Source organism: Haemaphysalis longicornis, unplaced genomic scaffold (assembly GCF_048455015.1).
Source record: "Haemaphysalis longicornis isolate Haplotype H1 unplaced genomic scaffold, Haemaphysalis longicornis Haplotype H1 scaffold_12, whole genome shotgun sequence".
Taxonomy (NCBI): Eukaryota; Metazoa; Arthropoda; class Arachnida; order Ixodida; family Ixodidae; genus Haemaphysalis; species Haemaphysalis longicornis.
Genome location: NW_027526225.1, coordinates 62,964,266 through 62,976,416, shown reverse-complemented (window position 1 = coordinate 62,976,416; position 12,151 = coordinate 62,964,266). Strand labels below are relative to the sequence as shown.

The window sequence follows — 12,151 nt, the reverse complement described above, 5'->3', positions numbered from 1 at the left end:
TAATTTGCACATCCAAACTTAATCTTTTTTATGTCGATGGGAATCTGTTTCCTGAATAGTTTTGAGTGGCTCTCTTGTAATGGAACCAGGAATTAGAATTGTCATGAAAGTGCTTTTGAAGTTGCCAGCAGCATATTTATCAGCAGCACCATGAGGAAGAAAATGAGAAATTTCAGTGTAGTTTATTGTCTGTAGCAGCAGTTTAGTCGCTGCGCTTTTATATGCAAAGTCGCCAGCTGTGGAGGGTGTAATTGTTACGATGGCGAAATACATGTTACGTATCTTCTGGTGGCCTAAATTTAGCTCTCCACTACGGAATGTCTTACAATCATAGGTGTAACTCAAGTACATCAAGCACTGATTTGATTTTGAACTAGTCATTCAACGTGAAATTGTGCGTGCAACCACAATAAGTCTTCTTTATTTACAGTTAAACCTCGTTATAACGAAATTGAAGGGGCGCCGCGATTTGCTCGTTATAGCCAATATTTCGTTATAGCCGTAGCCGACATTTACTGCAAATATTATGCATTGTAGTTACCTAAAATCATCCTAAAACAAAAAGCGGGCGAAATAGCATCTTGCCGCGTGCGGTAGTCAGTAAAATAAACACATTGCGGAGGTAAAAAGGAAAAGTTACGAACCTACTTTATTGCAGTTCAAAACTCGTATTTCAAACAGACTTGGATACGAAGTCCGTAATTGGACGTTGATGCACCTTCCTGATGCGAGCGATGGCTCGCTCAGCTGCGGCGCAGCACGTCCACCGCATCTAGTGCCTCCGACGCCGTCCTTAGCGCCTCCTTTCACGCCACGTGCAACAGCGCTGACGATGGACTCGGTTGCTCCCGATGGTGGGCGGCGTACTCGTCCACACGTCAAAGTCTCTTGCCACCTTACCACGGAGTGCACCTTACCTCCCTTCGCGCCCGATGCGCCGGCTTTTATCATAGCCGTCTTCTGTTCAAGCGTGATAGTCTTTCGCTTTCGCTTCCCGCCTGTCGCACTCACGTTGTTGGAATCACGCGGGCAGTACGATGATAAAGACTGCCAAAACCCACGCGCGCACAGCTACGCAGCGACGTCGGCGATACGAACAGGGGAGGAGGGAAGAGAGGAAGGCGACGCAACCGCGTGCGCCATGTGCATTGGGGCTCTTCTCGGACTCACCGCGGATAGTCCGCGGGTAGTCTGAAGATTCCCGGAAGCCATAGCGATACATGGGAAAATCGAACGTCGGACTGCTTCTCGGGGAGCCCGCGGCGAGTCCGAGACTAAATCGAAGGGCCCCATTGTCTGCATGCCGTGCGCAGCGAAAGGAGGGTGGGAATGACTTCGCGGGCGCAACGTCCGCACGGCGCGCCATCCAGCTTTGCGCGCGTGGCAGGAGTTTTGAACTGCTAATACAGTTGCCGCGTCGCGCACTGTCTCAAATCCGCGTTGCGCACTATTGTAAAATTAGCTCAAAATTTGATTTCTCGACGAAATTTGTTCGTTGTATCCCGTAACGGGCAAATTTTACCTCGTTAAAACGAGGTTTTAAATACATTGGCTTCTATGGGCACTTTCAAGGGGAATTACGATTTGCTCGTTATATCCATTATTTCGTTATAGCCCGTCTCGTTATAACGAGGTTTAACTGTAGTAGTCCCAGACCGACCATGGTCTGCCCAGGATGCCATTCAGAGCTCAATTTTTCCCTTGTATTCATACGGAGGTTCTGGTATGAAGGCGGTACTTTTAACTGCTCGCGGACGGTCCAGGGCCGGTATTTTGAGAATGCCGAGTGTAACTTACACTAAACTTGCCTTTCAGTGCTGTGATAATGCACTTTTAATCTATCAAATGGTGCGCAGCACTGCTTCACGTAATTTGCATTAATGAGTTGACGTCTTCGTTTAAATTGCTGTAGGTAAAACGGCAGTTGTTGTGAAGACTCTCAGCCTGTAAGCACGTGGGATCGCTGTAATCTTTTTGGGCAATCTGTGTGTGTTATACCCATGCTACACAAGCATTTCAAAGGTCTTTGAGTCGAATGTCGTTTGACTCACCTTTGAGCTGCTACACGACGTTTTTCAAAGGCCTTTGGTTGAAATGCCATTTGAGTCAAAGGAGCACCACCAACGACCTTTGAGGTTCTCAGAGGCCTTTGAAACGCGAATGGTCATACTCTTGGGAGCAGTGTCTGCATGCCGTAATTACAAAAACAATTTTTTACGAGTGAAAATTGGGGCGTAAAGCACACGATCTTCATAGTTTCTCACTTGTTTTTGTTTTCTATCACTTGCCCTACGATCACAAGGTAACTTGGTGCTCTCAACACCGGCGCTGCGAAAAAAAAAAAAACTGGCTGTCAGCGTATGTTTTATGCGCGCTTGTAGGTTTTCAATTTGATCACTATTTTTTTTTTTTTCCTCATTTTAACTTAATGATTAAATTTTTGTCGTAACAAAACAGGGCAGCAGCAGTGGCGACACCAAAACATGGCGCGTGAATGCGGACGCTTTCAACTGCCTTTGGGAATTGTCGTGTAGATTGGAGCTCCTTCCAGTTTGAAAGGCATTTGAACTTTCGAAGGTCATTTGACTGAAATGTCCTTTCAAACGCTCGTGTAGTACAGGTATTATCCCTTCTCTCAAGGTTACCGCTTAACCACCGTTTTTTGATCACTTTCTCTCCTCGTATGGGGCTGCATTTATTTTGATTTGTTTAGTCTCTTGTCGGCATGTGCAACTCGCTCGCAATGGTTGCCTTTGTCACGTGATCTACATGACTGACAGGTTGCTGATGGATGCACAGGTCTGGGCACCGTCATAGGAACTGTTTGTGGCGGTAAAAAGAGAGAGAGGAATGAAAAAAAGCTACAAAAACACTCAATTTAAACGCTCGATTGTAACATCCGACGCGCATGTACCATGCCGCCGAAATGCTCCAGTGATAACCGTTAACATTGTGTAGACAGAAAGCTTTGCCAATACCTTTCTGGTGTAAAAACTGCTAGAACTCTTGTCTCTAGCAGCTGTTTCATGCAACCGCAATTGCGCTGCAGCTCCTGCTTATTCTCGTCCCCTCTCCTCTGCATCTTCAGAGCCTCGCAGCAGTGTTGTCCGGTCTGGACGTCAGGTCCCTGCGAAGGGTTCGCAACGACGGTTACGCCGCCATCCGAGCAGCCGGCTTCCAGATTCTGGCCACGGGTGGATCCATCCTCGCTGGACAGAGGGGGGCCAACGGAGTTTACCAGGTAGTACCACTGGCTCGTAATGCAGCACTGCGCACGGCAAGATCCCCAGGCAGCAAAAATTAATCCGGAGCCTTTCACTGCGGTGCTCCTCATTGCCTACGTTAAGTCGGTGCGTTAAACCCTATACAATTAATCAATCAATCGTAATGCGGTACATTGTAATTCAGCAGAGTTGCCAATTCCAAGAGCAAATTTAACTCCGAGGAGGAGCATTTTATTTACAGCATGTTTTTTAGAGCGGTGCAACCTTTATATGCATAATTTTTTTTGAAGTACTCGCTGCAGTGGCTAAGGCATTGTGCTGCTGAGCACGAGGACGCGGATTCGATTCCCGACTATGGCGGCCGCTTTTCTGATGGAGGCAAAAAGTGAAAACGCTCGTGTGTTCGAGATTTCAGCGCACGTTAGAGATCCCCAGGTAGTCAAAATTAATCTGGAGCTCTCCACTACGGCGCGCCTCATCGCCTGCGTAGCGTCGGTGCGTTAAACCCCACAAGCAATCATTTTTTAAGTCTCGTACAGTTAGTGTGAAAGAAAGCAAGACAAGTGGCCACATTTTGTTTATTATATATGCACGCCACAACGATCATCGGTGCCACTCGCTCTTGTGAGGCAGGACTTTGCGAAGCACGTTTAAAAGGGAAGTTCATTGTATGCAGTCATCTCTTTTCTGAAGCTAGACAACATCGCACGATCACACATGTAGAGTTTGGGCTCAGATTTTATCGCACGTGCCGTCAGAGACTCGCAACTTGTACAAATGCCCAACTTGTATAGGTTCTCTTCAGAACAGACGAGCTTGCGGGATACCCAGCCTGTAGCACTTTAAAAATGCAGTGTTGCTTTTCCTGGTGTACACAATACTTGTACCACCAAGTTGCGTGTAAAGCCAATGGAAAGAAACTGATGAATCCTGCTTCAGGAAGCAAGAAGCAGCAACTAAGTGTGGGCACGCTGGCATTGCAGAGGTTCCACGACTCAGAGTCCAAGCCCTGGCTTGAGAAGTGGACCTTCCATCGGAGGCTGCGGTACACCCAGAGCCTGCAAGGCTTCTGGGATTGCCTGTCATCTCTCCAGGACCTGGTGAGTGTCGTCCTGGAGGGCCGTAGTGCGGACCAAAGGGATAGGGCCCTACTTGCTCCATATGGTAATTGGAGTCTTGATTAAATCCTGGTTCAGTTGCCCGAGTAATTGTCTTTTTATACTTTCTAGCACCATGGTTATGACACTGCAGAAGATAGCAGTTCAATGCCAACTGCACGTTGGCATTCAAGTAATATGATCTGCCTAATCTGGAGGCCCCACTACGTGTCAGATTTCTTGGCATTGGTTAGGTCGGCAGCTGCCATTTACCAAAACAATTCTGCAGTGAGGCTTGGTGTTGGGCTAGTTGGCATCGGAACATGGTAGTTAGCAGATAAACCGTTCTATTTGTCCCTTTACTTTGTGATTAACTTGAAAACTTCAGCACTGTACATTTTAACAAGATTTTGCAATGCTCAGAGATTTTACCGGAAAGTTTCTGGGTTGTTCCCACTGTTTTGTCTGTTTACCTTACATCTCCATTATTTGTTTGATATAAATAAATATCATTGTTATTGGGACGAATCAGTCTTTCTCGTGAACCAAACTTGTATTTTATCTTCATGGCTCCTTTAAAGTGTTTCCCCAAAATAATTTCAAAATTGAAATACAAGAAGTTTTAAGCACTCTTTGCTGCCATTACATGGACAAAGGTTTCCTCGCAGAACCAGAAGAGGTGTACAACATGCTTTTTGCAGCTGGGAAATTAGAATCCGTGCTCCTGCATCACTGCTTTGTTTTGTGTGTTCAAACACTGCCGGAATCTCTTAATTAGGGGCCATGCAGACAAAATACAAGTTTGTTCTATTCGAAATGTTTCGAGTTTTATAATGCCCCCAGCGCTTGTCCGGCAGCAAATAACGCCGTATTCACTGAGAAATTAATCAGTTTATGTTAAAATTTTGATTCTCCCATCAAATCGTGTGTTTTTGTGATGTCAGCAATGAAGTCATAAGTGCACGCATTCAAACAAACTTCCTCTGCGTCATTCGGCTTTGCAGCCTTGCTTGCCATCAGTCCTCCCAGATGGCGCTACCATACTCAGCCACGGACCACTGTCCGCCGTTACATTGTTTTTGACCGTATTTGCTCCTGGCTTGTTTTTGTTGCGCTAGAAAGTACCGTATATTGCCGCATATAAGTCGACTTTTTTTTCAAAAATCGGGACGCCAAGTTTAGGGGGGTAGGCTTATACGCGGAGCCCAAGTCAACTAGGGGGGTGGGGGGAAAGGGAGAGAAATTTAAACAAACCTTGGCAAGCGACGTTTCCCGTATATATATAGGCACTATAGCGTCAATAATTAAAAAGATTTGCACATCCTTTTTGCACCTTAGTTCTACAATTTAAAAACGTCGCCCGAACGCGGCGATGAAAACACGGCGATGAAAAACGCGGCCATGAAAACTTGCGAGTCGCGATGGTCGCGACCAGCGCAATCAGCTTCGGCTTCGGCACAGGCTCTAGATCGGCTTCCGTGATCCCGCATAGCGCCGAATAGGCCTACGAAGCACTCGGCAGCCTTCTCCGGAGTCCACTGTGAAGCGCGCTACAGGACGACACCGAAATGCCGCCAACTCGTCGGCAGAGCTACAGCGCTGCTTTCAAGCGTAAAGTGATTCTTCATGCCGAGGCCACCAACAACTTGGCAGCGGAGCGTCATTACGGCGTTTCGGAAAAATGCATCCGGAGTTGGCGGCAACAAAGGGACAAGCTTTTCGCGTGCGCAGGATCACGCATGTGCTTCCGGGGACCAAAGGAAGGAAAATATCCTGTCGTTGAAGAAGAAGTGGAGAAGTGGGTGAAAGAACAGAGAGAAAAAGGCCTGAGCGTGTCCTACGAGGACATTCAGGGGAAGGCTCGCTGTGTGGCGAATGAATTGAAGATCGCCCGCAGCGAGTTCAAAGTGTCAAAGAAGTGGGTTACCAACTTCATGAGGCGAAACGGGCTCAGTTTGAGGAGGCGCACCACCGTTTGCCAGAAGCTACCCGACGCGTACGAGGAGAGGAAGGAAGCCTTCCTGGAGTTCGTTTCTGAACTGAAGGAGCAGCATGCCTTCACACTCGGCCAGATCGGCAACGCCGATCAGACCCCCGTCTGGTTCGACATGCCAAGTAGGCGGACGGTCGCAGTTAAAGGGGAGCGGCAAGTGCGCGTGATGACGACGGGCAACGAGCACAACCAATTTACTGTGATGTTGTGCTGCACTGCCGATGGCCACAAACTTCCTCCCTTCATAGTGTTTAAGCGCAAAACAATGCCAAGGAGACCTTCCCCCCCAAAGTGATCGTTCGCTGTGAACGAAAAGGGGTTTTTCACTGAGGAGACCGTCCTTGAATGGTTCCGCCTCGTTTGGCTCCGGCGCCCTGGCGGTCTCCTGAAGCCGAAAAGCTTGTTGGTGCTCGACTCGTTTCGTGGGCACATCACCGAGCGCGTGAAGAGGGCAGTGGCGAACGCCCAGTGTGAGTTGGCGGTCATTCCTGGCGGCTTGACCCCCGTTCTCCAGCCTCTCGACGTTGCTTTAAACAAGCCCTTCAAGGATAGGATGGTGGCACTCTACAACGAGTGGATGGAGCAGGACGGCAAACCGCTGACACCGACGGGGCGTGTGAAGCGGGCTCCTTTGAGCACTGTGGCACAGTGGGTGTGCGACGCGTGGTACGGCCTGCCTCACAGCATGGTGCGCGACGCGTTTGTCAAGTGCGCAATAACGGCGGCATCGTGAATGGTGCGCGCTCTTGTGACATTCGCGAAAACGGCGGCGGCGTGAACGTTGTCGGTGCGAACATTCAAAGTGTGCCCAATAAATGTATTTTCTTCTTTTTCCCGTCAGTGCAGCCCGTTTCGTTTTACGTTTTTGCAGGTACGTATGTATGCTCTTTTTTTTCGCGATCCGGGGGTCTAAAGTTGGGGGGGTCGTCTTATATGAGGAGTCGACTTATATGCGGCAATATACGGTAATCGTTTTGTGAAACATGGGGTATGCTCGACAAACAGGGTAATTTAGGCAACACTTTCACCAATTGACCAGGACTGCTGTGCAGCTAAAGCAATCATAGTGTGACCAGTACCAACAGCAGTGCACATCGGTACTTCTATGTTTATGTGTAATTTCGTAACTTTCATTGTTTACCCCACCATTCTTGCTGCTGTAAAATGAATATGCATTACATTTAAGCGCCAATAACTCGTTAGGCAAGCTTATAAGCCCTGCCTAATTTGCGTTTGCTTTTGCCGGCCTCAGCCAATTGCAGAGCTGGCTGGTATGACATCATAGATTATGTTGCGGGAAATGAGCCAGTGGGTCGCATGGCCATTCCCTGTTCCTAATTATGTAGCTTATTTGAGCAAAGTGTGCGTTAAAAGTGGTGTCAGTATGATTTTAACGAGGCACTCTTATGAATGAACCAAACTTGTGTTTTCACTGCATGGCCTCTTTAATAAATCCGCCCCCGCCTTGCCTTCCTGCCCTGCCAAAGGAGGACCAGCTGCGGGTGACGGCCAACCCCGAGTCGTTGCTGGCGAGCCGGCTCAACGCGGACCCCGTGTTGGACGCCAAGGTGGTCGAGGCCATCAAGATTGTCATGCTCAAGTCGGCGCTCGAGCTGCTGGCGGCGCAGAGGGACAGTGACGCCCCCTGCCCCATGTTCGCGACCGTGCTGTTCTCGCAAGTGCCGTCAACGTCGCCCGAGGGCCACTTGGCGGACCGCATCAGTCGGCTCGGCAGGGACCGACCTGTGCCGGAGGTAACTGCGTGTTGGTGTCTGAATGAAGTGGGAGTAACCACAATCCCACTTGTTCGCACAGTTTTGGAGACGTGGCCAATTGATATTATTTCACAAGTACTCTAACCATGCCCTCTTTGCCATAAATACGCAGACCTACCGCATGTGATTTGGTCCTGTGAAGGAAAACACCTTCAAACTCTTAAAAAGCACCCCATTTTATTACAAATTACGAGCGAGGAGCAGTGGGAGGCCTCACTGCTCAGCACAGACCTCAGCACAGCACAGCACTAGACCAGGTGGTCAAAGACGCCGCAGAGATCTATATGAATCCTGCCATCGCCGGAAGGACACTGAAGTTGACCTGAAAAAGGTGCCACCTGTGGCAACAGCTTCCAGCGTTAGCAAAAGCACTCAAGCCTCACATTTTTCCTCCTCTGTCAGCATGTTTGGGATTTTTTTCCCGTTTGAATGAGGAAGGCGAAATCGCTACTGTTTCTATGTGCCTTAGGTTATGCGTGTGAGAATACAGGGCAGTGAGCCAAAAGAGGTGTAGCTTAACGTGCTAAAGTTTTTGCGTAAACTCTTCTTCTGGCTTCTGATTCATTCGCCATGATGAAGGTACCTGCACAAGGAAATGGCCAGGCGGAAGTTGAAAATTTGGGCATTTATGACCTACCCTGTAAAATTTTCCAGTATGGCCCAATATGGTGAAAGGTAATGCCTACCCCTAATACTAGGTACATGTATTGCTGCAATCGCCGTTTGTTAGGATACCTGGCCAAAATACTTTTTTTGCAATCATTTTTACAAAAATTTCTGGCTGCTGAAGATAGACAGGCGGGCAGAAAGGGACACAATGCTTTGCATGTGTTCCGTCTTGCCGCATAACGCGGCTCGAGCGCAACTCAAAGGATGTGCTGAAATTGCCACCGTGAACTGTGCTCGGTGCTTGGAAATGTCATGGTTGCCAACAAATTCGGCCTCCCTCCTCTCGCTCTGTGCAGGCCGAACTGTACCTGTTGGGCTACGCCCTGGCAACCACCCTGACCATCGTCCGGCCCGGTCGCACTGGCAGCGACGACTACGTGTGCCGCTATCCGGAGTGGCAGCTTGGCAGCTGGCCGGAATCCGTGCTCGTGGAAAACGACGGACACTACTGGGCGTGCGCGACGTGACCGCCATTTTCCGACGAGCCGATGGCACTACGTTTGCATCGTGCAAGTTGAAAGTGTGACTGGTACTCTCTGTCGGTGACCGTCATCAAGAACAGTCAAGCCTCGACCCCAACAGTCCGAGCCTGTGGAAGTGGCGGCGGAGCCCGAGGCCCTCTTGTACATTGCACTAACACAACGGGCCCGCGAGGATTTCAGCGAGCATGATGCTTGTAAACACGCAGAACAAGCTTGAGGTCATTCGTTGTTGCGAGGGGCTTCCGGGTAACGTGCATACTTGTTCCAAAACTGCCAACCCCCCTCCATGCTGTTCAGTTGCGCGTATCCTATTGTTTTCGGTGCCTCATGCAGGCCCACATGTTCTGCAAACAGTGGCGCTCTCCAGGCTTCCCGCTGCTGCTTTAGGCTGTTCAGGCACTGTGGCCAGCTTGGCCTCGGAGGGGTGTTGGAAAGCCAAGCGCGATATATATGTCTGGTAATGCAAATGTGAGGTTTGTGCGAAACGGCTAGGCAATGCCAAAGATCGTAACTGCAACGAGACGCTATATGACCCTGCGCTTATAGCTCGTCGTCGTCGCAAAACGTGCCGGGTATTTACCCCTTGCTTGGCGGTGCTACTGCACGCAACAGCAGGAAACACAGCTATACAAACTTTTGTTTTCCGTTCTTCTCTGCTCAACACCTTCATGCTTTGCACAAAAGTGTCTGAAAGGTGTGTGCAAAAGTTGGCACGTCTTTTATCTGGGGAGGGAAGAAAAAGGGGGGGTTAAATGGAAGCACCGTTGCGAGCACACTCTACATACGTACCGTTATTGTACGTGTCTGGGTTCCTTACACTCTCATGACAGGGTGTCTTGCAAATATAACGTATTGCTCTGTTTTACAGCACGTTCTCTGCATTCCCGTTGGCATACGTAACACAAATCGCAGAGAAACTGCAAAACTTGCGCAAGAATTTCCTTCGGAGTACAAAACTGTTAGCAGCACAGCGACCAAACTGTAAAGTAATGCAAAGAAGTCGTAGAAAGCAAAGCAATTTGACTGCTTCGCATGCCTGCTTGCAAACAGTGTGCACAATAATATGTTGCGGCAGCTTCTACGATTATGCACCTGTGCAAATGAAATGTACACAACACCAATAGTGCAGCTGTTCAAGATGCTCAAGAAAGAGCCTACGAGCGTGGCAGCATCTAGGCCTTACAAAATACACGCAATAAGGAACTTCTGCTTCTTGTCAAGCAAAGCTTCATAGTCGCCTTGCAGCATTCTTTCCGAGTGCAATACTGGCATTACTGGAGAGGGGGAGAATGGCGGAAGGTGTATGCCAAAAGCAAGCCTTCCTTTGTATTCATTCTTAAAGCTGGTTGTGTTTGGAAAGCCCAATGTGACTACAACGGTTGTTCAAAGCACTGTCGTACACTTTCAGCAAGCTGTCTCCGACGTGTGGGTGTACCGCAATGCCTCGACCTTAGCCCTATGCTCTTCGTGTGGACGTTGTCTCAAATTAGTGAGGCTTTTAAATTTTGGTTAATCTAAGAAGCTTGCTAAATTTGTCCATGAAACCACAAATTGTCGCTTGCTTAGAGTTGCTTATATAAAACGGATGTGCAGATCCGAATTACAGGAACCCCGTGTATTGCAGACTAGTGTGCATTAACGAATCTCCAGTGTAACGTTCAAATCGCCTAGCAGCGTCGTGGCAACAAGCCTTAGGTAGTATTAAACTCGCAACATTGCATGCTCCAGCCCCTTGGATGTATCATTAAGCAGCTGTGTACAAAGAATGAAATGCGTACTAAACATTCCCGCTCTCCCATGCACACACGTTTTCCCCTCCTCCTAGATAATATAGTAAGCATGAGTGCATTGGTGTCGGTTTGTGTGACCTCAATGTTTTATTCCAGCACGATCAAAAGCCCTTTGCTCAGCTATTGTATGCTCCAATATTCCCCTTTCACTCATGGCATTTGCACTTTCATCATTTATTTTTTCAACTGAATGTTATGTTTTTACTGTTTACTATTTTGTGTTTCATTTCCTTTTCTCGAACATGCAACCGCACCAAAGCTAGGGAGAGGCGATCATCTGGGCTGGCATTGTTTTTTCTTTGTATCGAAGGTGTTTTGCTTGCTTGTACAAAGTATGACAAGTTCTAATGTCGGCAAACTATGCTTGATGGTTGGCCTAAAGGTCGCTGCGGTCGCTTCTGGCGGCGTGCTGTTTCACTAGCACGTGACCATGTACAGTTCGGTGTGTACAGGCTTATTAAGAAAGCACTATTTTTGAGCCCCGGGCCACAGGAGGTTGGCATATGGCCCTTCAAATGTGTACTGCACTCAATGTAAAGTAAAGAGAGATCTATTAGGGTATTGTACGAAGGTTTACGCACTAGGGAATAGCACTGCTATGGGCATTGTGTTGACATATGTTTGCAATTCTGCTGGTAGACGAACGAAACACTTAAGCCAGGCTCGAGAGATGTTGTAGGCATGAGAGTTGAAGTGAACTCTGCTCAAGGGCATTGAAGAGAGCATGAATGCTTGTGATGGGAAAAATGTTTCCATTGGTCGGTTCCTGTCTGTCAGCGATGGCACCTAGGTGTTCTTCCATACAGCAGTGGCCCTAGAGTTGTATCCCACGTACGCTATTGTGTGAAAAAGTGCCTTTAGATGTGAAATATGGAGCAAAATGTAAATATATTACGTTCAAACTCAACCCTGTGTGTTTTTTCCTCGACTGCTGGAAACTGCGCAATTGCCAAGCAATGCTAAAAAGCTGATGTCTCTGCTGTTTGAAACGGTGTGATCTTCCAGGGTTCATCTTTTGGTCAAAACCCACCATTTCTCGGCATTTTTCGCGCTGAGTAACGCTTATGGAAACCGTGTTAAAGCTGACTTCAAACCAGAAATTTGCCACGCGCAATATTACG

At 48.2% G+C, this 12,151-nt stretch overlaps 1 protein-coding gene across 4 annotated transcripts in view; it reads left to right on the top strand.

The window, feature by feature from the left end:
* Window positions 1–11,937, top strand: part of LOC144162747 (uncharacterized) — a 93,383-nt gene extending 81,446 nt beyond the window's left edge. For all 4 annotated transcript variants that reach the window (XM_077693389.1, XM_077693388.1, XM_077693387.1 and 1 more), the window contains 4 exons: window positions 3,089–3,241; window positions 4,208–4,324; window positions 7,802–8,068; window positions 9,055–11,937. In XM_077693389.1, coding sequence (XP_077549515.1) covers window positions 3,089–3,241; window positions 4,208–4,324; window positions 7,802–8,068; window positions 9,055–9,225 — 708 coding nt within the window. In that variant the 3' untranslated portion in view covers window positions 9,226–11,937. The remainder of the gene's footprint in view (window positions 1–3,088; window positions 3,242–4,207; window positions 4,325–7,801; window positions 8,069–9,054) is intronic.
* The last annotated feature ends 214 nt before the right edge of the window (window positions 11,938–12,151 follow it).